Source organism: Epinephelus fuscoguttatus, linkage group LG11, assembly GCF_011397635.1.
Source record: "Epinephelus fuscoguttatus linkage group LG11, E.fuscoguttatus.final_Chr_v1".
In the NCBI taxonomy this organism is placed as follows: domain Eukaryota; kingdom Metazoa; phylum Chordata; class Actinopteri; order Perciformes; family Serranidae; genus Epinephelus; species Epinephelus fuscoguttatus.
In genome coordinates this window covers 4,534,373-4,562,124 of record NC_064762.1, presented here as the reverse complement: position 1 = coordinate 4,562,124, position 27,752 = coordinate 4,534,373, and the positions used below count along the sequence as shown (strand labels likewise).

The 27,752-nt window shown below is 40.6% G+C and overlaps 1 protein-coding gene across 2 annotated transcripts in view; it reads left to right on the top strand.

Moving 5' to 3' along the window:
* Positions 1–27,528, top strand: part of LOC125897181 (1-phosphatidylinositol 4,5-bisphosphate phosphodiesterase beta-4-like) — a 146,496-nt gene extending 118,968 nt beyond the window's left edge. The window contains exons 24-40 of one of the 2 annotated variants that reach the window (XM_049590296.1): positions 951–1,075; positions 4,526–4,577; positions 5,112–5,214; positions 8,003–8,167; positions 9,728–9,932; positions 11,388–11,476; positions 11,628–11,784; positions 11,862–11,911; positions 14,838–14,903; positions 15,477–15,592; positions 16,996–17,071; positions 17,183–17,358; positions 17,573–17,674; positions 17,783–17,840; positions 18,914–19,000; positions 19,621–19,657; positions 23,137–27,528. In XM_049590296.1, coding sequence (XP_049446253.1) covers positions 951–1,075; positions 4,526–4,577; positions 5,112–5,214; positions 8,003–8,167; positions 9,728–9,932; positions 11,388–11,476; positions 11,628–11,784; positions 11,862–11,911; positions 14,838–14,903; positions 15,477–15,592; positions 16,996–17,071; positions 17,183–17,358; positions 17,573–17,674; positions 17,783–17,840; positions 18,914–19,000; positions 19,621–19,657; positions 23,137–23,213 — 1,741 coding nt within the window. In that variant the 3' untranslated portion in view covers positions 23,214–27,528. The remainder of the gene's footprint in view (positions 1–950; positions 1,076–4,525; positions 4,578–5,111; positions 5,215–8,002; positions 8,168–9,727; positions 9,933–11,387; positions 11,477–11,627; positions 11,785–11,861; positions 11,912–14,837; positions 14,904–15,476; positions 15,593–16,995; positions 17,072–17,182; positions 17,359–17,572; positions 17,675–17,782; positions 17,841–18,913; positions 19,001–19,620; positions 19,658–23,136) is intronic. The other variant, XM_049590297.1, reaches the window with a different exon arrangement.
* Positions 27,529–27,752: the final 224 nt, after the last annotated feature.

Below are 27,752 nucleotides of genomic sequence, written 5' to 3'. Positions count from 1 at the left end.
TTCAACTCAAATTTCAACACACGTCATCTCTTTTTCGCATTGTCGAATCGGATTATCTGAGAGATGAAACTGGTGGTAGTGGTTGCTGGATACCCAGAGCTATACGGCCTGATGATAGACAGCAGGTTGTCAAACTGCCCCTGAGTCATCCTAAAATCTGCCTGTAAACGTCCATGATGGAGGAGAAGCTCCTGGACCAACTGGTGGTACTCCCCATGATCCAGCCTCTTTTTTAGGGTCTCATGTACCCACACAGATCTGCTGACAGATCTGCTGACAGCCTCTCACCCTCAACCAGAGCTACAGACAGCACCCTCTGCCTCAACATGTCAGGGACTAGATACTGAAACTTAAAAAATAAATAAACTGTAGATTAAATACACGAGAAGGTAAGGGTAAGGAGGTGATGGCATGGTCGTCTGGCAACAATAAAAAGGCACAGCAAACTTTTTTTTTTTTATACTAGTGGCATTGAATTTTATTTTATTTCTTTTTAAAAAGGCATTTTGGTGCGTGCAAAACACTTCTTGTGTGATCGGGGCCTAACACTAAGACTTTGTAATAAATTCAGAGTTTTAACTTAATAGATCGAGGTCACCTAAATGAGAGCCGAACGGCGGGTCAGAACTGATGTGATTTTTTTTTTTTTTTTTTAAAACCATATTTGTTTCCACTCTGCTCTCGGAAAAGAACTGGAGGCCTCTGGAGGCCGGTGTGCCTTTGGACTGTGTGACTTGGCCCGACACAAACACACACACACACACACACACAAAAACTTTGCCTCTCACTCTCCGTCTCTCGATGGGGCTGCTTGACCCAAGCTGTTCACACTAAAAATAGTCCTGCACTCTATTTGACACACACACGCACATGCACTCAGATGCATACCCACACATGTGCTGGAACAAACATGCTCTCCCTTTTTAAAACTTTCCTGAGCGTCAGTGCAGCTACAACAAGCGTCAGATGAGCCGTATCTACCCCAAAGGAGGCCGGGTGGACTCCAGTAATTACATGCCTCAGATCTTCTGGAACGCGGGCTGCCAGATGGTCTCACTCAACTTCCAGACCCCAGGTACCACAGCACACAACATGGGACCTCTGACCTCACACACACACCCATATCAAGCACTCCACGCACAGCAGATACACATCACAAGCACACACGCGTAAACAAATGCAAGCACTCAGTTAACCTTCTGATCTAAGACAGAGCAGCATGCAGTGAACTTGTGACCTCACATGTTCATACGACACTGAAAGCATCTTCTGTGTGTGTCGTCATGAACACACACCCACTAATCAACAACCCTCACTCCCCCACATCACAGCCAAATATAGATGTGCCAATAATAACAAGAAGGACATTTGGACTTAATAAAGACCCAGATGGAAATGTTAGTTTAAAGGGTCAGTTCACCTAAATTACAAAAAGCATATTTTCTCACTTACCGCTGGTTTTAAGGTTTCAGATGTCTGCAGTGGTGGATGAAGCACAGATATCTCAACAGAAAATGACTTTGGTAGAAGTTAAAGTTACCTATTAAAATATTACTTAAGTAAAAGTCTGTTAGTATCTGATATTTACTGTACGTTAGTATCAAAACTAATTTTATACTTAAGTACAGAAAGTGAAAGTGCAAGTAAATGTTGTTAATAAAAAAGCAAGCAGTCAGAATTTTGAGAACATGTACACCAGCTTCAAAATGGATCGTATATCACACTTGTAGAAAAATTACATCTTTAAAAACTTAAAGGATTTAAAGAGCAAAATCCTTAAAAAAATGTGTTCCACTCCTTCATTCATCTATCAATGAATGACTTTATTTAGAATCAGAATTAAAAAGACAAGCAAGACAAAGTAGAAGTTAAACTTACCCCTTTCTTACATTTCTTCTTTTGACTCGTATATTATTTCAACAAATTCCCAAATTTATTTACAACTAATATACAACCATTCCTGGTCTATTTACAGTCCAAGTACCACCCAGTGTTACAAAATAAATGTGCATTCCCCTAACACAACCTTTCCTTGTCTGTATATCTGCCAAAAACATCTTCTTTGTATAGGTTTTCAATTTGATTTAAATTTGTGCTTTGTTTGAACTCATCACAAAAGTACTGTAACAAAGTATGATTACTTCATTACACCACTGGCTAGCTGCGCCTGAAACTTCTACCAGCACTCTGATATAGTGGAAACAAAATATTTGACAGCAACATGTAATTCCAGAAATAACGTCCCAGTTCCCCCTGGATTATCCACAGATTTTACTTGGGCTTAGATAGTTTCAATGACAACTGCAGACACTGAGATCTGTGTTCGGAGCTAATTTGGGTGAACTGAGTCTGTACACTAAAGTGTGTTTTCTTTAGTGTATGATCACATGAAAATGACAACTGTTGTATTAACTCAGAATGAGCTATTTGTATCTACACAGGGACCATGGAGGTGGTCATGTTGCTCCAGATAGGAACATTCACATTTTCATGAGATGTAAATCACCGGGTCTGTGGCCTGTCTCCAATGAGCCGGACAGCATCAGAGAAACACAAATTTGTAGCACAAAACTGATTTATTAAGTCTTTTTAATCAATTTAAATCACTGATAAAAAAAAACAAAACAACAACAACAACAAAAACCTCCTTAACAATCAACATCAGAATTCTTACCGGGAGAAGTTTCAGCTGGTCGCAATCTGTAATCCTCACTAGGGGTGAGTTCATGTACAAAAATCTCTAAACGTTTAGAGTGGGTCATTTTTTTTCGTGTAAACGTGTACACGGGTTTCACCGCTGGGTGGTGCTATTGCATTATACCAGTAAAGCCCCAGTTATCCGAATACCAAACGAACGGGCCATTTAACCAACGGTTACAGGCCGCCACTCCGAAATATCGCCATTCCGACGGTCCCCCATCCCGAATTCTGGTCCCTGAGTCCTGACAGTGAGCTATGGCGAGCCTGTAGAAGCCGTATTTCCCATGCATGTCAGCGATTTTCACTGGGGATGCACGCGAGTAATTCAGGCTGACATGACCTGTTTTTCAGCGAACTCCTCTGGTAATTGTATTAAAAGGCATGGCATATAGGCCCACAGTAACTGATTATTATTATTGGGTCTTATAAGAGTGGGCTACAATGAGTACCAGGCCATCAAATCACAGCATCCGCGGTGAGAGGACACGGAATTGTGTGCGCTTTTACGCACGCGGGTGTAGGCGATCACAGATATTTGATGTGGGAAAGATGTAGCCAGATGTATTACCTGTTTTTAAGCAGCACTGAGATACGTGGCTCGTCTGTCCGTCCGTCCGTCCGTAGCATGAGTCATGTGTGCCACTTCACCACCGGCCTATGTGTAAAAGCACAAACAATTCCGTGTCCTCTCACCGTGGATGCTGTGATTTGATGGCCTGGTACTCATTGTAGCCCACTGGCGAACGACCCCCTTAACGAATGCCCCGTTTTAGTAATAGAACGGAGCATGTAGGATACTGACCTATTGCCAAACCCGGTCTCATACCATTTCTTGTCATATTCACAGTTAGTCAACAATTAGTGTCACCCCCTCCCCCTAAAAAAAAAAAAAAAAAAAAAAAAGTTTTTCGTGTACTAATTTTTCATAACCGTTTATGATGTCAAACACGTGTAAACGGACTCACCCCTAATCCTCGCAGCTAGATGCCACTAAATCCCCCTAAATCTTACACACTGGACCTTTAATGGTGACACAGCAAAAAATTACATGACAGCATGAAAGCAGACTGACAGGTGCCAAAAAAAAAAGCATAAAATACATGACGTGAGCAACTGAGCAGGATTAAGGAAATCTTAAATGAATGCAGGCAGCAGCCTACAACACATGCCGAGACCATTACAAACAAATGAGAATGCAGAAATGTTGTTTTGGGAAACCATGCTGCTATTTCTGGCTATTTCTCTCTAGAAAAACAACACTATATGTAAGATCAGGTAAATAAACATTTTCACCATACTGACATAAACATAGATCCTCACCAGGGTCTATCATTGTCTTGCATAACTGCACACACACACACCTGTGGACACATAACACAAATTAGATCCTCATCTCTGCAAGTGCATGTCATTTTTTTTGCAGCATCAGATTATGCATGCATGACACCTCCTACTGCACTCACCCACTTCATCTGTTCACTCTATTTCTGTTAGACACACACACTTTCATGAGCTGCTGCTCCACATACACACCTATGCAGTGAGTGATGCCTGTTGGAAAACAGCTGCTGCCCCATAGCCAGAGGCAAAAGGGGGTCGGACCATATGGCCTGCTGGGAGCTGAGCATGTGTGAGCCTGGAGGGGGGGTCACACAGGAGGTGGAGTTTGTGATGGAGGGATGAATGGTTGGAGGGAGAAAAGGAGGAAGATGTAAAAAGCTCCGCAGATAAAGGCGGAAATAAACTGTTATTGTTTTCAGATTAAATGTCTGTGTGAGTAACTGTGTCTAGTTCCTGAACACTTCTCTCATCCTGTCTCTCGTAGATCTGGCCATGCAGTTGAACCAGGGAAAGTACGAGTACAACGGCTCCTGCGGGTGAGAACAGCTCCACGCTCCTGTCCTTAGCTCGTTTCCATCCATCCCATCCCTCCCTTCTCCAAAGCTCATCAATTAAAGCTTGTCACATCTCATTAGTGGTTGCCAGCAGCGACCGTAGCTACTGTCTGCCCCGAGAGCCAATGAGTGCTTTGGAGAAGCGGGCTCCTCTTAACCCGCCTCTGAGGCTCTCTGCAGTCATCTATCTCTTCCTGTCTGCGTCCCTCGGCTCTAATACTGTCCCTGAGGGCACAGATTTCACTGCTAATGCTGGAAATCTCATATGTGGGAAGATCAGGGCTTCTGCAGACGCCCATCATTCCTAATGCCCCTCTGCTGGGCCCCGGGTTAACACACACAAAGCCCTAGTGCCTTCCTATACTGTACCTCCTTATTCCCGATAGACTGCTTAATTGAAACTAAAATATTTATAAACATTCTGGCATTTCAGTATCAGGATTATGTGTTTCATAACATCAGTGTTCCCACATTTACTCTAGAAGGTAGAAAACTTTTGTTGTGTGTGTGCGTCAGGTACCTGCTGAAGCCCGACTTCATGCGGCGGTCAGACAGGATGTTCGACCCTTTCTCAGAGACGCCGGTGGATGGAGTCATCGCTGCAACCTGCAGTGTACAGGTCAGATCACCTTCAGTCGTGCAGGAAATCCCAAAAATGAATTTAAAAAACAACAATATTTTAGCATAAAATTATTACTTATAAAATTAAATAGTCATATTGATAGAGGGAGTCATTTCAGGCTTGGTGTGTTGTATCCTGCTCCAAAGGGGTGTACCAAGAGGTGAGAATAGCATCATGGGTTGGCGAGATATGTTGAGTCTATAGTCAGAGTTTTTAATGTCACAAAGTCGGCTCTCTTTTAACCTGGCGATATCACTGTGGAAATATACGCTGCGTAGGGCTGTCAAAATTGCTCAAAAATGACGTTTGAATATTCCTTCTAAAAATAACTCATAGGTTCGACCCATTCGAATATTTATTTTTCTGCATTATGTCCACAAGAGGGCAAACTAATACAAGGAAACATACTTGTATATGAAACATAACTACCTGTAGGTATTTTTATTTCAACATAAACGTCTTTGAAAACATTTACATACCTACACATTAAAACACATAAAACAATTATCTATAACATTACGTTATAAAGGACCGCGGACCTCTCGCTCGCCCCCCCCCTCTGACCCGTGACCACACTGCCCGCGGAAGCGCTGCGAATAGCCTCGAAGCACCGGACCATGACCGGCTCGCACCCTGCAGCGATCGTTTCGGCGTCTGGTCTATTTTCTGCACGAGCCGCGAGCGAATGTGTCAAGCCGGGTGACGGAGACAACAGCTGGGAGCAGAACCGCTTGTCGACCAGCATGGAGAAATGCGCGTCTGATGCCAACGCCCACTCGCAAAGAGGACAGCTGCAGTGGTGTTTTTTTTTCTCTCTCCACAATCGAATATCAATTTTCACATTCGAAGGTCCATTTTTTTTCATATTCGAATTTAAATTCGAATTTAGAATATTCATTGACAGCCCTAATGCTGCGTGACTAACCTGGTCCAGACTAGTTTATGATCAGAGTCATCAATCAATCAAATCCTTTATCATCACTCTGTAGTCAATAATCTCTCTCTGAGTGATACACATTCTCAGCTGAGAGAAATTGGTATAAATGCAGACTTGTTGAGCTCTTGCATTGTAGAAAACAAGTGTACACACTCTGGTTTTAAATGTTTAAAAAGGTCTTGATTTTTTTGCTCACCCTAATGTACCAGTGTCTCAATATGTTTGTTGATCATGACAAAGAAAGCCCAAAGGCCAAACATCATCAAAATATAAGAAATTCATACGGAGCCAGAGTGTGCGACATTTGTTTTCTACAATCAAGTCTATTGTCAACGAAAATCAGAGAAATAACATTGTATTATTTTATTTGCGAGGTTGCTGTAGCGCTCGCTGTCTTGCTGAATATGTTTGTAGTGTTCTCTGACCATTTGTCTGCTGGCCCTAAAATAAGCTTTCAGTAAAATCACAGGTAGCTTACATTAAAAGTTAACAATATTATCAATCAGTATGACTGCATATGAAATGCAGTGTAACTCCTTCCAACCATACTATAACGTTACCACTTTGAATTATGTTTTAATGCTTTGTCCTGATTGCCATTAGTTTTATGCTGCTGGTAAGTTGCAGCTAATTGCAGTTTTTGAGTGTAATGTTTAAATCTGCAACATCAAGTTTGAAGTTTTAGAGCTGTAGTATGTGCAGCTGCCACGTTAGAAATGAACAGAGTGATAAAAAAATATATGATAACTTGTGAATTAACACAATAAGTCATTTTTCGCCAGCATTTCACACTGGCTATAATTGAAGCAAAAGTGTAGATTTTTACTGCAATACTTTCATTTTACTCAGTATTCTTTAAAGACAGGAAAGACCGGCATGTGATCGATCAATTTGTGCTGAACATGTGATTTTACTAATTCATGGTAATGTGTATATGGCCTGAATGTGAAAGCCGAGCTTATCTATGGCTGGGACTTAGTGGTTTGTTGAGTCAGCTCAGCCTAAAAAAAAGTCTGGCTCTGTTGAACTTGCTTCATGGTACACCCTCAAGGAGGCAGTTAGTTATCTTTGTTGTCTTATTACACATATCTTTACGTCGCCCCAAAATGAAAAAACACACATTTTTCCTCTTACCTGTAGTGCTGTTCGTCAGTCTAGATTGTTCTGGTGTGAGTTGCCAAGTGTCGATCCCCAACGCCTTCATCTGGTCAGCTCTTTTTTCTGCTATGGTCAAGAACTTCTTTGGGTCCGATAGGGCATCCACAATTGTTGAAACACACAAAACAATTTATTATAGAACAATGAAAAGAAAAGTTTCATTGATTAATTGGTGGTTCGTATAATAGGTTCATTTTTGTTTATGCAGCACTCCAGACGACTTTTATTTCAAGCTGACATACTTGAAGTTAAGAGATATTTCCTCTTACCTGTAGTACTATTTATCAGTCTAGTATAATGAAACTAGAGGGCACTCAACTTGTTGCTTTTAAAACATACGTTTAAAAAAACTCAACATCAATGTCTCTTTCCAGAAATCATGACCTGGTTACTCAAGATAATCCACAGACCTTGTTGTGAGAAGTTTCATTAGTTTCTTAAATGTATATTTTTTAAGCAACAAGCTGAGTGCCATCTAGTTTCATTATCCTGGAGAGAAGGCAGACATCTATACGGCTGATATCTCCAACACTCAGCGACTCACACCAATTGCATTACATAAATGATAAATTGATAAATTGCATTACAGGTAAGAGGAAATGTAGTTTGGAGTGCTGCGTAAGGGACATTTGAAAATGAATAATGACTAATTAAATAAGATTCCTAACGCTGCCCTCCGTTCTTCTTCAGGTGTTCTCTGGACAGTTCCTGTCAGACAAGAAAATCGGCACGTACGTTGAGGTCGACATGTACGGTCTGCCGACAGACACCATCCGCAAGGAGTTCCGCACACGCATGGTGATGAACAACGGACTGAACCCAGCCTACAATGAGGAGCCCTTCGTCTTCAGAAAGGTAGCGAGAAGGGTGGGAAAAGGGGGAGTCTTGGGTGAGGAGGAGGTGGAGATACAGTGAGGTAAAATGAATGTGCTGCATGAATGCCGTCTGCATCGTGATGAGAGCTGTGATACTTGAGTACAGGGAGGTAAAGGAGAAGGAGAGGATTTGGATTGGAAGAAAGGTCTCAGTGACGACAGGAGCTGCTCATTCTGGGGAAGGAAAAGACAAATAAGATGGCAGTACAAGCAAGAGTAAAGATAAGAGAGGAGGGCAAGACGGAAAAGTAATGTTAAAATGTAGAAAAGACAAATAGAGGGAATGGTTTGTGATACTCTTGCAAATGTGGTCATCTGCAAAAGTATCACAAACCAAAGCGTAGAGAGGGGAAGAAGAGGAGGAAGATCCAGGCTTCTAGTTTGCCTTCTTTGGTTCGCTGAGGAAGAAAGGGGAAGAATCAAAGGACAGCGAGAAGAAAGGAACAACATAAACAAACAGAGGGATGAAGGAGAGATTAGAGATATAAAGAGCAAAAGAGGGGGAGAGAAACGTGTGTGTGTAATAGTGCTGCTCTCAGCAGAATGAGGAGTCTCTCAGCCATGACTGTGACTCCAGCTTCCTAACACACACCATCAATCACAGCCTGCCGCAGTGCTGCTCTGCTCTCTCACTCACTCACACACACACACACGTATAAACTTACACAGTGCTATCAGAGGGGCATCACAGGCAGAGCTGCTGGCAAGACTCATTTCTCATGTCTACACACACCAACACACACACAAATGCCCTCAAATACTGCCACACCTTTTGCATGCATACACAGCACTGTCAAGATGACTCAGAGCGAACAACACACACCAGCGCCCCTCGCGTACAGTACATCAGGCTACATTTGCGTAAGCATACACACAAGCGGGCGCTTCCGCTCATTCATCTCCAGGGAGTATTCTTTGTCCTTATCTCTTACCTTCCTCATCGTCTAGGTATTAATCATCCTCCTCTCTCCGTTCACTTATCTCCACACACACACAAGGCTGGTTAAGACTCTCGCTCTGTTTTTTTGTTTTTTTTTCAAGGGTGTGCACACAAGCTCATCCACAGACACAAGTTACACACACATACATATTACAAGATTTACTTCACTCTGTGTGTGTGTGTGTGTGTGTGTGCGTGTATGCGCGTGTAGGTGATGGCCTTGTCAGCAGTCAGATATGCTGTGTTACTGCGCTATTATGCCTTTTCCCTGTATCACACTGTGACCGTCCCCTGATAGTGTCCCCTGCAGTTTCATCCTTGACCTTCCCCTTTAATGATGCTGTTTGTGCTTTAAAACAGACCCTGTTTTACTGCAACGCTTGCAAAATAGTTGTTAGCTTAATTCCAACCCAGAATGAGTTAAGCAGACTTCCCACAGTTCCACAGGGCTGATGACCGACTCCTGTGACTTTTATTTTCTGCCTCACTTTCTGTCCTCACATGCCTTTGCCTCCCTTGTTCCTCAACACATCTTTTTTTAACTTTATTCTGGCTCCTTCTCCGTCCCACCCTCCACTTCCCCTCGTCCCTCCCTCCTAGGTGATCTTACCGGATCTGGCGGTACTGCGCATCGCCGTCTACGACGACAACAACAAGCTGATTGGCCAGCGCATCCTGCCTCTGGACGGCCTGCAGGCTGGCTACCGTCACATCTCACTGAGGAACGAGGGCAACAAGCCCCTGTCGTTGCCCACCATCTTCTGCCAAATCATCCTCAAGACCTACGTGCCCGACGGCTTCGGAGGTGAGAGCAGAAACACACGCACACACACACACACACATCAATTAAAAAAAACTTTATGTGTGTTACTTTATGTTTGTCAGAATTACGAGTTTGTTTCACACATACTTTGTTTTACTGCTGCGTTTATTCATGGCTGATATTAAAGTTGTTTCTGTAGCCTGTAGGGAGGAGAGAAAAAAAGGAAAGTGAGGCGACTGTCTGCCGCTCACTGACTCTCTGCCTTGGGTTGGTACTCAGTAATGGCATGGTGCAAATGATGATGACAGTGAGTCTGCAGTAATAGACAGTTTAAAACAGGCAGAAGCATACAAATGAGCAGGACAATTGGAGTTGTCATTAAATAAAGCCAAGGGGCCTGCGCTGAGGAACCATTACTGTAACCATTAGCTGCTTTCTGTAAGATCTGCTGCCAGAATCACTTCCCAGACAGACACACAGCACTGTACGAGGAGCTCAGACATATAAAATCCTTTCCTTAAGAAACTGTTTGAGCAAGACAGATCTTACCCCAGTCTTGACTCTCAGCAGAATGAGGCAGTAATTAATCATGCAAGAGCAGGATAGATTTAATCTCACTCTGCTCTCATAAATGCTAACACTTTATTTACTGCCTTAACATTTTGGTTACAGTCAAAAGAAATGTTGTTTTGACTACTTCAGAGATGGCTCCTTAAAGAGAATTATCTCAGATTGCCTTAATTATAAAAGGGACGGTTCATTTTTCCTCTTACTTGTAGTGCTATTTATCAATCTAGATTGGTCTGGTGTGAGTTGCCGAGCGTTGGAGATATCAGCCGTAGAGATGTCTGCCTTCCCTCCAATCTAATTTAACTAAGTGGGCTTGCAGCGCCAAAACAATGCATTTAAAAACTCATCAGTAATGTCTCTTTATAAAAATCATGATGTGGTTACTCAAGATAATCCACAGACCTTGTTGCGAGCAGTTTCATGTAGGAACTATTTTCTTTCTGCTGAACTACACCCACCAACTGTATCACTTTGCGCAGAGGGAAGTGTGCATCTACTGCGCGCTCAGGCGAGGATGATGCCATAAATGTTTACATCATGTTGTGCTGTTAAAAGCACGACCTTTTGGTCCATGAATGCTTCCTTGTGCAAAGTGACAGGGGTGTAGTTTGGCTGAAAGAAAATAGTTCCTACACGAAACTGCTCCCAACAAGGTCTGTGGATTATCTGGAGCAACTGAGTCATGATTTCTGCAAAGAGACATTGATGTTGAGTTTTGCAGATGGATTTCTTGATGCTTTGAGCGCCATCTAGTTCCATTATACTGGAGACATCTCACCTCAAATTTGTCAGCTTGAAATAAAAGTAATTTAGAGTGCTACATAAGGGATGTTTGGACATTATACAAACGGCGAACAACCCTTCAAACCACCAATTTATCAATGAATCTTTTCTCTGTTCTATAATAAATTGTTCTATCCATTTCAGCAATTGTGGATGCCCTATCGGACCCAAAGAAGTTCTTGACCATAGCAGAAAAAAGAGCTGACCAGATGAAGGCGTTGGGGATCGACACGGTACACAGACAACACACACACACCTCAAACTGTACCTGACTGACTGGATACGTCCAGGGTTAACTCACATACTCTGTACTTAGATAAAACTGCATCTATACAATAAAAAGATTGTCATTTGCCATCTAAATGTATCATTTCTTTTTCATAGAACGACATAGCAGATGTTCCAAGTGGAAGCTCAAAGAATGACAAGAAGGGAAAGGGTAAAGGAGACACTGTGAAGGCCAGTGTGACACCGCAGGCCAGCTCAGACATGGCTCAGACCTCCAACTCCGCCCAAAACAACACAGCAGAAACCAAGAAAGGTATGTACTGACACTAAAACATGTATACTGTATGTACACTGTGTTGACATGAACGTAACTGTTCTCTGCCGTTTCAGATACTGCACTCGTGCCTAATGTCAGCATTGAAGACTTAAAACAAATGAAGGTTAGTGACTGAACTCCTTACTCTCAACATAACAGCTCAGTCTGTGACGCATACTGTACTGTACAGAGTTACAGAATACGTAATATTGCAGCAACTGTTAGTTCAAGAGGTAATTGCTTATAATTACTGAAAGGAATACTTCACCCACAAATTGATTGTTTTTAAATCAAATACTCACCCTGTGTTACCTTAAATTCGTGAAGAAACTTTTGTGTTTTGTATGTCACCACTGTGAACTAACTCTCACACAACTCGTGCCATATAATCCCAGTATCATTTATCTAGTCATATACTTACTCATAGCTATGTCAGTTTCAATTAGTTTTACTTTTGATCACCCTGATAACCCATTAACCAGTGACTAACTGATTAACTTTTAAGAAAAAATTCCAATATGTTGTGAAATACAAGAGGCTTTTCAGCTCTCCATTGACTTGTGAGCTTTAGCACTGCATTTCAAAGCACTGTCCATTTAGTGGTGAATGTCATGCCTTTTTATTTTATTTCCTGTTTGCTAGCTGCATTAACGTGTAAACATAGTGCCCACTGCCCACCCCATGACCTCCACTGTGAGCTAGTGAGCTACTCTGCAATGCACACCAGCTGTGTAAGGTGAGAGGCAGCTAGCTGCGCCGTTCATTCACAAGTACTGCTGGTAATGACATCCCAGTGGTGGACTGTTTTTCTGTTGAAGCACGGTGGCCACCCTCGATCTCCCCCAGGTCGCTCCAGTGAGTAAGAGGCCTCTAATGGTGCTTACAATGCTAAAGGGAGTTTGTGGCTCAAAATATAACCGGAGGATGGGCACAATGTTTTCTCAGAAACGCTGTTGGGTCAGGTTGGCGTATCTACCTGTAATCGCCCAATGAACGGCGCCGCTAGCTCACTCCCACCAGACCCAAGTGGTGCGCAGTGCAGTAAACTGAAGAGCAAAAGTAAAATTGAGTAAAATTAACCTGTAGACAGGCATGTGTAACTGGTTAAAAGAAATTCTCTGCAGTTAACATTGACATCCCTACATGGTACTTCCACATGTGACTAGATAAATGATACTTGGATTATATTTCAGGAGTTGTGTGAGTTTGTAAACAGCTGTTTTGATATAGTTTTGCTGTTGTTAAATGCCGTCGCCCCTCTACTCCAATTCATCAAGAATTTTCTCAGTTGTTGGATTCGTTGTTTACCATAGAGGCATGCGAGAAAAACAAAGTTTGCTTAACGAATTCAATGTAACACAAGGTGAGTACTTGATAGGGGTGTAAATCACCAGTTTCATCACGATGGGATATTATTTTGATTTGGTGTGATTTAGGGGCCTGTGATTGATATGAAATGATATTAACTGCCCATTTAACACAGTCTGTTACAGAAGAAGTTGCCATCCCTTTCTTTTCTTGCTTTTGGCCATAAAAGACAAATACAATACATAAATAATAAGTGCAGTAAAGTTTACTTTAAACTGGCTTCACTAACTTACGTAAAATAGCACATAGGATAAGTTAACCTTCGGGCTTTTTGCCAGAGACGTTTCTGGAAGGGCCCTTTTCTTTTAACCCAAACCATCATCTTTTTCATTAAACTTCATGTCTGTCTGTCTTAAAACCCTGAAGGTAAACTTCTCCCAACAGCCATAAAACACAGATTAACATTGTTTAACAATGTCAACTCAAATTCAGTATCAAATTCAGCTCAGTATAACCGTCAAGATTTAGAGACAAAACAGCTGTTTTTTTTGCTAGTGACACATTATTAGCTTAAGCATGTTTACACTGCATAAAGCAGCCAGCGGACTTTTTCCCTCTACTCATAACGTAACAGATTTCATGTAATGTTATTATTTTTCTTACTTACCATTGGTTTAAGTCACTATCTCTCAACAGAACAGCTCGATTGAATTTCAGCCTTCATGCATTAATGTTTTCACTTTTCATCAATGATCATCAAATTGATATATTGATGCAAATCGATGGATCATTACACCCCTAGTACTTGATATTAGGGGTGTAATGATCCAGTCACATGGATGCAAAGTGAAAACATTGATCCATATCGTCATCTTTAGGATAGGCTTTTAATTTGAAAGTCTGTCACTATCAGACAGCAGCAGGCAGATGGCAGGCAGCTGAGAGAAAAACGATGAAGATAACATTATTTACTCTGGAATAAATCAGCAGAGTGGAATTATTTTGGATTTCAGAGAAAATACAGGGCAACAGACAGAGCACATGCTATATGTAGATGATGATGTTAGGGGATAAAACACGACATAACGTCTCACTCTGCTAGCTTCTTGCTTTAGCAACATTAGCTGCTCTGTTTTAACAATGTTTGGCTGATAAACATGCATGTAGGCTGAAACTCAATTTTACTGTTCGGTCAGGAGATGCAGTGACTTAAACCAACAGTGGCCAAATAATATCGCCTAATATCGATCGCAGACAACTTAATCGTATCGTGGCAGACTTTGTAATATCGGAAAATATCGTAATGTTGTCCAAAGTATCGATATAATATCATATCATTATGAAACTGGTGTATTACACCCCTACTTAATGATCATTTGTGGGTGAAGTATCCCTTTAAGTACAAGACGGTATCATCTAGCACGTACAGGCTGCAAAGTTACTAATTGAACTATAAATACTTCTTAGGGTTTTTTATAGGGTGAAGATTAGTAGGACCGAGGTGTAATGTGACCTCACTTTAATACCACAATAGTGTTAATATGACTTAATAGTAAAACTAAGCAGTTATGATAGCTAACTTTAAGTAATTACAAGCACCTAATGCTGCACTATTTCTAAGAACCTTCTACTAATTGTATGTAATTATCTTGTCTTTTCTTGATAAAGCTATTATGCTCAAAGTCTTTTCTTAACTTAACCTCCTGCATGAAATCAATACCTGCTCTCCTCTCCCCCTGCAGACGTACCTTAAACTGATTAAAAAGCAACAGAAGGAGCTCAACACTTTAAAGAAGAAACACTCAAAGGTGGGTGATTGTTTTAGTGCCGACCTGTCTGTTGGTGATGCAAAGAGGCTGCTGCTTGTCCTGGACAGTCATTGATGCTCAGACGGACAGTGAGGAGGCGAGGTGGAGGGCCGGCTCAAGCTTTTATCTTCCACTGACTGCTGCTTCATCACCTGCACACACATGCATACACACCAACGTTACACTCAGACGTAAATGCAGCCACATCACTAACGTTGCGTAAGAAATTAGACTTGCTAAAGTAGCTTTTCCTTTGACTGGAGCTCCATAGAGACAGTGGTGGGTGCTGGCTCATTCATAGAGGCTGATTAATTATCATATTATTAAGTCCTATTCTTGTAACGCATGTATTAAAGTACCATCTGCTGACAGAATGAAGACGACTGCTGGCTGATTACATGATGTAGGCGACAACATATTATGCTTTTCAAATAGTAATCACTGTTTCATATTGCAGCTGCCTGTTTTGCTTTGATATCTGTCTTATGCTTAATACAGTCTCGGTACAGGTCACAACTGCAGTCCCACAGCATGGATAAATACTTAAGTGATACGTGTTTTTTTTCTCAATAGGATCAGAATACAATGCAGAAAGCCCACTGCTCCCAGGTGGACAAGATGGTGTCTCAGCATGATAAAGAGAAGACAACTCTGGAGAAACTACTAGAGAAAGCCATCAAGAAACGAGGGTAATTTGAAAACAGAGAAACTAACATGTTCAACATTTTGTGAGAGGGAAAAATCTAAAATGTATGCATGTACTAACATTACTGCATTGGCCAGGTTTACTGTGTTTACTAATTCTTAAATACACATTTACCAATAAAAGGCCTTAAAAAGTATTAAATCGTCTTCAATTCAGATTGAATGGATCTTAAATGTTTGTCAGTCACATCACCGATGTAATTTTTTGCATTGGTGCCATGGGACACATAATTTTAACAGGTGGGAAACACCACACGACGGGATACCACACTTCGACACAACACCTATATGTGCGCAGTGCCCCTATGTTTGCCCCCTCGGCACACTTCGATCACACCATGAGTCATTAATGGGGAAAATGCAAGTGCACAGATGAATAGCTTAAAGGACAAACAGCAATTACTCATGGTGGTTAAAGCCAGAGCCTGGAAATGTTTACAAAGCAAACAGCGCTGTATGACAAAGGAGTTTTAAATGTAAAATGGGGATCAGGGCGGTGGAATTGCACATGCAGAGCTGTAAACACAGAAAGTATTGTCAGGGTCATTTTTTACTGTTCATTTTGAAGTGACATCAATGTGTTTATTTGGAAAGACCATATTTTTGCTTTTGGTGTGTATTTCCATTGCAAGTTTGGTCTTATATTTCATGTGAAGTAGTATTAAAAGCTCTTAAAAAGTCTTAAATTTAACTTCAGCCAGACCTCTTGGTCGCTGTGGGTAGTTTGCTTCTTAAAACCAATCACAACCGTCTTGGGTCGCCTTAAGCCCAGGATGCAGCCCCTTGCAAAACAGCGTTACGAGGGAACTTATTTTGGTGAAACATTTGCATGTAGGGAGGTGAGCCCTGGCAATGTCTAAATCCTTACAACAGTAAACACAACATAAAACATTAAAAGATGTTTTAGCATGTAGGTCACTAGCTTGGTGGTGGTTGTTTTTCCGACAGCGCTATAACAAAGAGTGGAAATAGGTTTGGCTATGTGAGACTACTTTCACGTAGCAACTAAAATTTTGGAAACGTATTTCTGTCTGAAATAGGTGGCCAATGGCAGGCTTTATACCAACAGACTACATCCTGTGAACCAGACTACAGGTCTGTTGATGTTTGAGCCAGTTGGTGTAATATGCTTTTCAAATAGCCAATTTTGGTAAATCAAAACCTTAAATCTTAAACATAATAATAATAATAATAATAATAATAATAATAGATTTTTACTACAATATCAGATAAAAAATTAGAACTCCAAAGGCAGAACTTTTACACAAGCTTTTGGAAAACCTAAAGGACACTCAGTTTGGTCAGTAAGGCCTCTTGAAACTGAAATCCCACAGAATTTGACTGGGATGGTCTAAAATCATCACTTACATGTGTGGTTTGCTCACAGGGAAAACAACTGCCAAGAGCTTAAGAAGGAGACAGAGGATAAGATCCAAACACTGATCGCCGATCACAAAGTCAAGGTAACACAAAACTTATTACCCTAAGCCAACACTCTTTACACAAAGTTAATAGCTGTGAGGATGACAAGAGCCTCAGCTGTGTATAACTGATTGAGGTTTGTGTGTGTGTAGGTAAAGGACATTACAGCGCAGCACACTAAAGAGTGGTCGGAGCTGATCAGTAGTCACAGCAGCGAGGAGCAGGAGATGAAGGACAGCCACGTCACACAGCAGTGCGAACACCTCAAGAAACTCCTGGCCACCGTCCAGGAGCAGCAGACCATGCAGCTCAAACTCATCCATGAACGGTGAGAGGCTCAAACACACACGTCCATACACACATGCACATAGAGATGCACGTGTGTACACTCATTTACTGCAGGTGCTCAGATCCACAGGGCAGCAACCCTGTGGATCACTAAAATGAAACTCCAGTCGCCTAACTGTCGCTTGCAGCTTTGAGTGTTAGTGTCACTGTAAATGCTGATTGTGACAAAGTTTTCTTGTGGTACACAATTTTAGGCAGAGCAAAGAGATGCGGGCCAACCAGGCCAAGATGTCCATGGAAAACAGTAAAGCCATCAGCCAGGATAAGTCCATAAAAAACAAGGCAGAGAGAGAGAGGTGGGTCACACACACACACTGCATCCATCTGTTATCATGTCATCATTCAGCTGTTGGATTGTTACGTTAGAATTGTAACGCCATGGTTCTGCCCTTTGTGCTATTCAGGAGAGTGCGAGAGTTAAACAGCAGCAACACCAAGAAGTTCCTGGATGAGAGGAAGAGGGTGGGTTGTTTACTGTTTACTTGTTTAAATATTTTGTTACCTAAAAAAAGACACCAGGGATTCTCCCAGTTCACTACACACTGGATTAACACTATACGAATATCTGAGTATCAACTGCTACTACAGGATTTTTATTTAATTTTACAGTATAAATACAAGGAAATGTTTCTACTTTGTAAAAAAAAACATTCTGCTTTCTGTGTGACACAACCTGTTCTGTAGTGAACTTAGCGGCTTACAGAATGTGTGTGGAGATCAGTACGACAAATACAATATAGGTGAAAACAATACAGCAAATTTACTAAAACAAATACGAGTGAATTTTCAGAAAAAACAGTCCAAATTGTCTGATTCCAGCTTCTTAAAATGTGAATATTTTCTGGTTTCTTTACTCCTCTGTGTAAACTGATTATCTTTAGGTTATGGACAAAAAAAAGACATTTGAGGACATGATTTTGGGCTTTGGGAAAAACGGATTGACATTTTTAAGCATTTTTTACTTTTTATAGACAAAACAAATCATCATTTAATTAAGAAAACAATTGACAGATTAATTGATGGTGAACATAATCATAAGTTGCAGCCCTGGTGTCCACACAGACCTATATGGAGCTGTGTAAGTCACAACAGTTTCCACAACACAGTCCTACAAATATTTTACAATAAAAGCCTTGTGTCATTGGAATTCTGTCTACAGAAGCACTATATGGCTTTTAATTTGGAACAGAAACAGGAAGTTTCATGTCTGGGACATATACTGCAGATATGGAAGTTACCGGTATGATGTCAATATGACTATCAACAGATCATTTCACTCTCTAGTTATGCTGAGAAGCAGCAAGTTGCATGGAAAAGACTCAGAATCCGTAGATAAGCAGTGCGGCTTCTCTAACCTGTTAACATGGGCGCTGAAATAAAACCCCAAAGGTTCTACAATGCACATACTCTGCTCAGGCCGGCGGTATGGCCCAGTCGTTAGTCATTGTCTGAGACTCAATGTTCAAATAATTAATTGCTTACTTACGAAACAGTGACTACATCATTATAATATTTTGTCCCTGGTGTGTCTGCAGCTGGCCATGAAGCATCAGAAGGAGATGGAGCAGCTAGAGAAAAACCAGAGAGAACAGTTGGAGAAACTGGAGAAGTTCAATGAGCAGGTACGACACTAAATAACAAAAACTGAACCCTACAGGCAACGTGCGACTACCAAAAACGATTACTCAAGATAACTTGCATGTCTGCCATCAGCTGCCTGCTGTCCAACCACAGCATTTATTAGCCCCACTTCATGCAGACACCTGAACCTCTCTCAGTTTATGGTCCTTTGTGCTTCACTGGCTTTTTAAGTGTAAATGAAACTCAAGACGGGGGACCAGTGCAGCTCTCTGGCTGATTTCTTCCCTAGATACTGTAATGGCTGCAGTTTCTGTCATCTGTGATGTAAACTGTAATTAGTTTTACAGGAAGTGTTCCACATAGCTGCCTCAAGAGACCCTTCAGACAAACACCCATGTTCATCCCACAAAATAAACACAAAGTCCATCTTAAAGAATCACAGTCTCAGTGTTTCTTCGGTGTGCCACCTGGCTGAACTGCACCTCTCTACCCTATATATAATACGTGCACACTACAAAGTATAGTTCACTTTGCATATGAAGGTCTCATATCTCCATCTATCATTTTATTTTGCCATCAGTCACACTCTGTTACCTGTACATGTCTTACATGTATGCACATATTCATTTGTTTTTAATATGATTTGCTTCTTCCGGCACAGCTTTTGAAATCACACCATGCAAACAAACAGGTTCAAGGTAGGCATCTCCATCTCACTCAACTCTACCTCTGATTCCACCTTTCTGTCAGTGCATCACTTTGTCATCATGTTTCCTTCCATCTCTCTCCCTTCTACCTCTCTGTACATTACTCATATTTTATTGCCTCAATTTGCTGCTGAGACTGTTTAAGGTATACTTCACACACACAAAATGACCATATGTATATCAGTTACTCAAACTGTGTTGCACTGAGTTTGTGGAGAGCTTTTCTTGCATGCCTCCTTAATGAAGGAAGAATCTGAAAACTGAGAAATTTCTTCATGTTTTTGGAGTTAAAGCGGGTAGAAAACTATATCCAATCACCCATTTACAAACTCATACACAACTCAAGCAGTGTACGTTTCATTAATTGAGTTGTATGCTCAGCACTTCACAAACAGACAGCCCTTACCGACAGGGAACTGAACCGAAAGTGAAACTTATCGCTGCTCTCCTAACAGCCAGACTCCATTGACAAAAACAGTAATTTTACCTCGCTGAACACAGAAGCTGCTGATCTACCGCTGCCTTGATGGGTTTGTTTTATTGTGCGACTTCTGTCTAAGCTATCTCTTTTAAACACCAAAGTCACACAATAACACAAACAACCAATAAAGGCAGCGGTAGACAAGCAGCTCCCGTATTCAGCCAGGTAAAATTGCTGTTTTTGTCAGTGGAGTCTGGCTTTGAAGAGAGAGCATAGATAAGGTTCATTTTTAGTCTAGTTTTAAGGTTTCAGCTAAAATGCATGTGTTTGTAAGGTACTGAGTAAACAACTGGATAATTGAGACTTTGATTATACTGCACAAGTTTTGATATATTTTTGCTTTAGTTAAACGCCGCTCCCTTTTACTCCAATTTATCAAAAATTTCTCTCAGTTTTTGGATTCTTCATTCACCATGGAGGCATGCAAACTAATTGAATGTAACACAGGATGAGTAACTGATTTACAAACAATAACTTTGTGGGTGAAGTATTCCTTTAAAATCTGTATTTTCCTTCCTTTTAATTGACTACTGCAATGAGCACTCTTGAAGTGACTCACCACTGATTAAAGCAGGGAAATAGTACATGACAGGTCTGCCTTTGAAGAGACTGCAAGATTTAAAATTAAAAAACAAAAAGACACAAGAAAGAAAGTGATTCATTTTCTTTGTATTGTAAAATCCCATTCCCACATTTGTAGTCTGCAGCTCTCGGGGTGTCAGCAGTGCCAACGAGCAGCTTGAGTCATTTATCACCATGACTCACCAGCTATTACTAAGCAAAAACAGCCAGCTCCCAACCTGCCCCACTGTGCTTTCACTCCAGCTCATAATCATTTGCTTTCATAGTATGTGACAGTGTCCCACTGCAGACATTTTGTGGCGACCATTACACAACACTCCTACAAAGCATGTGGTTTGAATTACCTGCAACAGCGTGCAAGGAAATGCACCCAACAGAGAGGATTATTACCAAGGTAGAAACCAATGTGTCTCTTACTGATGAACAGATAATAGAAACTACATAAACAGGTGAAATAAACTAATGACATACCATGACTCAACAAAAGGACTGCCCGATCGCCTGGGGCAAATCAAATGTCACGTCAACCTAGCAACTCACTGGCCGGATTGGGCAAGTGCTATAAAAGAAAACACATTGTTTTTCCAAGAGCTGATGATAGAAGTAGCCAAGGAGTGAGCCATTTCGCTTCATTCTCATCTCTGTACCAATCAAGCTCTTTTAAGAAAATGGCGCCTGGGAAAAGACAAAATTTACGAGCTGAAGCACAAGAGAGTGTTTCAATTATCCTGGAAACAGGAGTTCTTTACGGGTGCTGATAGAGGATGTGGCCAAATTCAAACAATGGATTGAACAGTGTGCTACAAATAATTAAATACCACTAATAAATAAAACAGTTTGTATAGGGGCAAGTAAAAATCTACTCCGGGCAAGTAGATTTCTAAAAATTTTGCCCGACTGGGCAAGTGGAAAAAAGACATGAAAGTTGACCCTTGTGTAACATTCAGAACATGTAACTATTGCTATGTTTACGCCAAGTTATTTTAAGAAGCCCTAAGATGGAGACCTTTAAAAATGCTGCTGACTCTGTTTTAGTCTGGACAGGGGGAAACAGATTTTTTAAAACGATGACACAGACACTGAGGTTCATTTTCTGATAGGGTCTTATCCTGGGTTGGAAATTAGCACCAGCCACCAGCCAAATGCTGGCAGAATATGCTATTTGCTTCACTCGCCAGCCAAAAACACAGTTGTAATCTACTGAGTGGCTGGTAGATTTTGGAATCCATCTGCCACAATGGCAGGTAGACAAAAAACTTAATTTCCAACCCTATCATTCATGGCATGTCAAGAAAAAACATTATAGCTACGCCTGCATATCTTCAGTGAGGTATCTTTAAAAACAGTGACAGTGCACAGCTTTTTAGCTGCACCAGATTTAGCTATAAGCTAATTTTGATATCTGTAGTCCCTGGGCAGGAAACAGAATAATTTCTCTGCTCCAAGACACTATTAATGTATATAAAAAATACAGTTACAAAATAGAACATATTCATGACGCAATGGCTTCAGCAATAACAACAGCAAGACAACACAACATCAAGTCATGGCAACAATAACAGTAGCAACAACTACAACACTAAGACACCATGGTGGGTCCTCATTTCCATCACCATTTGCTTCCAACGGCGACTGATAATGCTCCCAGTACCTCTCTAATATGTCACCCCACTTGCTTTGCAACACCTCCTAATACGTTCTCTGCTGCCTTGACTGTCTTTTCCTAATGTGTAACTTTTACTAACAGTTGTACCTCATTGTTGGTACAAGCACAGAAACCTCTGGACTTACTTTTCGTTGTCTCTGTAGTATTATTTGTAACTAAGCAACCAACCGAGTAGACAATCTCCTCTCTGTCTTCACTGGTACACACATGCCCAGTGTAGTGTTGTCAAAAGTAGATTTATTGTTATCTTTATATATCAGTTCTGAATATTTAAAATGTTTTCAGTACTCATTTTCTGCATTATCAATGCACCAGTACCAGCTGCGCTTTCTTGAAATCATTCAGCTGTTCTCTGCTACTAACTGGAAAAAAAAGTTGTCATTATGTTATTGCCTTGTTATATTTATTTTTAATAAAAAATTGAATTTTATGTCCAATGTCCTATCGTGTCAAAATTGGTATTAAATATCCAATCCAAGTTCGAGCTTCCAGTTCGAGCTTCCAGTATCGTGACAGCACTTTCCCAGTGTATGTGAACGGTCATGATTTGCGTTTTCTAGAGCGCTAGTATAGATGGAGGTTATTTCTGAAACGGTTCTAAAATTCTTGTGTCTATGGAAATCATATTCCCTCCAAAATGCCATTTTAAAATGAACAGACATTAGTGTGGATGTGGCCGAGTGTGAGATTTAGTTTCCGTGTCTGTGCATCTGTCTAACTGTGATTTCTGTCTCCTCAAAGGCCAAGGACATGCAGCAGATGGTGAAGTTGGAGGAGGAGATGGACCGCAGACCTGCCACGGTGGTGTGAGCGACTGAGACCGAGACACAAGCACACACCTACACACACGTACACTTATATACACACACATGCAGGTGCAGAAACACTCCACCGCGGATACCCCCTCTACAACCCAGAGACATTAACACCCACCTACGTCACTGTCTTTACTTCTCCGTCATGTCTGTTCACACAAACACAGTCGCCCTCCCCACCACTTAGTTTCTGCATCCTTACCCCACCCACTAATTTTATACCACTGAGCCATTGGTGCTTATCACTGTCTGACAGGGGGTTTAACCACTTATAGAAAGAGGAGATGAGGCAACACAGAATCAAACGTATCCCCTCCTCCACCGTATGTACGTCTAAATTTTCTATCACCTTCTCTGTATCCTACGGGCAACACAAGCTGCAGCTACTGGTGGACACACACAACACATGCACAGACACATTCACTTACGGGAGGGAGGTGGATATTCGTTCCCTTTTTGACTTTTTATTTTACTTTCTTTCTTTAAAAAAAAAAAATAAATCGGTACCCGATTAACTGCTCCAGAAACAGCGTGGACGAGGAGAGAAGAATATGTTTAAGATTTAATGTCATTTCAGCACAAATGAATAAACTTTGTGAAATACACTGTACGCTACACACCAGTCCTGTCCTGAGCACTTTGTATGTGATAGGCCATCATAACAATGTGGAAAATGTAGCAGTGCACTACTGTAGGTTTTCTGTATTTCAGTAAGAATGTATTTTAAAAAAAAAAAAAATAAATCACTGTATGAAGGAGTGGCAGACCTCCGTGTCACCTACACCTACAATGCAAGTTGTGTGACTTCACAAAAATGTATTACTGACTTTGTTTTGTTCAACAATGTTACAGCCAACTATAAAAAGGCTTTCTATCTGGAGTCTGAAGACTATAAAGGGATCACGATGGACAGACGCTCACTTTGAATACGGCCAATTTCCCAGTCCAATTTTTTTTTAAATGACCCAAGAGATTGTGAAACTGCTGTGCTCAACTTTTACTTGAAAGTAATTTTACAACTGTGCCCAATCATCATAAGTTTACACCTGCAAAACTCAGCATTACATACTCCTAATTTTGGGCTCAAGTTCATGTATACTATGCAAAAAATGAATACATGATTCCCTCAAAGTTTAAAGTGTACAAAAAAATGATCAATCAGGAAGGCCACCAAAGTAAGAATAGGTGAAAATATTACAAGGTAATAGTAACTAAAATGTGGTTGCTTTTTTAGCCTTTAGTGACAAAATTGTTGGATCACTACAAACCAAGGCAATGACATTAGTTACAACACTGAATTGAATATGTGACGATATGATAAAGGGGATATCTATCAGTTAATAAAGGGTTAAGCAGGATTAAATGGGTGTTTGAATCGAAGGAATACTTCATCCCCACAATGATCATTTGTATATCAATTACTCACGTTGTGTTACCGAATTTATGAAGACAACTTGCATGACTCTGATGAACAAATCTAAAAGCTAGATGGTTTTGCTGTTGTTATATACAGACTTCCATGACTTTAATTTTTCAAGAGTTTTTGGATTCTTTGTTCACTGTGGAGAAGAGCTGCAACAATATTGATTAGTTGTCACGATGAAAATAATTAGCAACTAATTTTACAATCAATCTGTGTGAGTCATTTTTAAGAAAACCAAAGTCCAAATTCTGACTCTAGCTTCTTAATTGTGAATATTTTCTTGTTTCTTTTTTCTTCAGACAGTTAACTAAATATCTTTGGGTTGTGGACAAAACACACGTATGAGGACATCATCTCATGCCAGTCTTCTTGAGCTCATTATAACACAGGTTGAGTCACTGATATAGAAACTGTCATTTGGGCAGTGAAGTATTCCTTGAAAGAGTTTTGCACTTGAAACTCTTGTGAAATTGTGCCAAATCTGTAATACACTGGTACCAAAATGAGTCCATTCATGGCAGCACAATCATTCTGCTGTAATACACTGTGTTAATTGACCAGCCCATTAACATCAGACAAGAACTTTGGCTGACAGAAGTCACAGCCACCTCGTCTCGTCCAGTCGCTGCTGAAGTGAAGTGCTCCCTTAATAGCTTCTCGACTGCACGTAAGCAACCTCAGCTTGTAATCCTCATCATTTCCCTGCTCGCCCTCGGTCAGGGGACTGAATAATTATAACAGATTTGTAACAAAGCCTGTGACATGGCTGCCACACACTTTCCACGCCAGGGATTTCAGACTACGCCTGTTACCCCTCAACAGGTTCCCTCTTACTTTTATGGGACTGCTGATTGCTTGAGGAGGCACTACTGTCCGCAGCCCTGGTGACACTGCAGGACAAAAAGCCACTGCAGAGAAAGAAGTGTGACGTTAAGGATATAGTGTGTGAGATTTAGGGGGAATTAAATGGCATTTAGCAGTGAGGATTGTAGATTGCAACCAGGTGAAACCTCACCCGGTCAGAATTCCTTGTTCAGGAGGTTTTTCTTGGGAGTTCTCCGAAACAAACAGACCAATACAGACCTCATTTATAAAACAATGCGTAGGATCCATACTAAAAATATACGTACAAACAAAAGTCAAAAATGGTGTATGCCAAAAAATATCTGACAGTTGCTACAATCAGGCTTCAACTTCACCATCTGCATCGCCAATATCCTGTCTCCAAAATGTTTGTAAGCACAGGTCAAAGTTTCTCCCATCAAGTCTGTTTTTTAAGATCGAAACTTTTGCTCGGGAAGTGGCGTACACCTCTTTCAGGCCTCGTTTTGGGCGTATGCAGTGTTTGTAAATGAGACCCCTGGTGGTTTAAACCAGTAAAAACACTTAATAAAATAGATGCACGTTAAAAAATGAGTGTTTCTCTGACACTTTTCCACTCATAGAGGGGCTCCTAACTACACTGGCCAACGCAAAAAGATCCAAGTGTTCAGGAAGTTTTTACTCAGAGCCGAAATTACCCACAGGGGTCTCTTCCGCTCCAAACCAAACAGACCAGCTGATTTAAACTGGTAAAACACTGAATCAAACAGTTCACATTAGAAATCAGTGTTTCTCTGACAATCTCTACAGTGGCCAACACAAAAAATGTCCCTATCTGGAGCTGAGTTTGGTTTGTCCATTCTGGGCTACTGTAGAAACATGACAATGCAACATGGCGATATACATAGACAAGGATCCGCTCCCTATGTAGATTCAAACAGCTGATTCTATGGTAATGAAAACACAACAGTTCTTATTTTCAGGTGATTATACACTAAAGAAAACATACTTGTTATATTTTACTCAATTTCTGCCACGATATCCCCCTAAATCCTGCACGCTGGACCTTTGAGCACAACTAGGAAGTAATCCTGTAGGTGCTCATGCTCATATGATCATGCCAGGGATTCACACTGCATGGCACACCACTAACAAAGATCGGCCAGAAGTCGTAATAATAATATTAATAATATTGATATAAAAACACAAAAAGATGGGGATAAAAGCACCTCGAGGTATTTTGGCCTTTTTAAAGATTTGTTTTTCTGTATTATTCTGCTGTAACACGCGTAAAAGGGTAGATGGGATGTTCTTGTATATACTGGAATGTATGTAGTTTAATTTACTTTTTGACCAATTGTGTTCTGCCATACAAGGGCTCAGGGGAAAGAGTGGGTCTGTTGGATGTTGGGGAAAGACATTTATCAACCACTGGGTTTTCTTGTTTGTTCTTTTCTTGTTTTTTTTTTTTTTTTTTGGTCTCTGTTTTCCAGTCTGCCCTTACTGCACCACACGACACAGTATAAAGCTCTCACCACATATCTAGTGCAGAGATAAACGAGTAAAAAAGTGCTTTTAAATTTTATTCCATCGCTTTCAAATGTGCCACTCAGTGTCTGTTAGGATGGTAAATTATTTTATGAATGATAAAATGCCAAATTAAGGGGTTATTTATATGAAGATATATATAAATAAATGAATATATATATTATATATATTAGATATAATGTGTAGTTTAAGATTATTATGTTTGTTAGAGGCTTTTTTGCACTAGTTGAATGTTTCTGTTGTGTGATTACATGTAACCTTTGGCTCTCTAGTTTGTCAAAAGAAAAGGAAAACAAAAAAAGAAACCGATTATTTTTGCAGAGCAAGTCACCGATTTGATTTCCTCCGTTTCTACTGTATCTCCTCTTTGTTTTCTATTTGAACTGTAGCTTGTCAACAAACCATTCTGTGCGTGTTTTTGTATTTATATTGTATTGTTGAACTTAAAGCAATGAAAATACTGTTGTTATCCAGCTCCTTTAATACTGTTTTATAGTATGTGTACCAATAAATCCAGGTGTAAAATGGGACATAACCACACGGCTCAGTTGTGTTTCTTCAAAGTACGACTGTGGGTCTGTATTTTTTTTTTTGTTAAAACATATTTCTCCTTTCATTTAATTCGGGGGGGATAAGCATTTTTATTTGAATACAGAAAATAAAAGTTGTGTTAAGCGGAATATTAAAGTGCTTTGTGTAACTGAAGCCCTCTTAACACTTTGTTACTGTATTGAAATTGGGATATATTG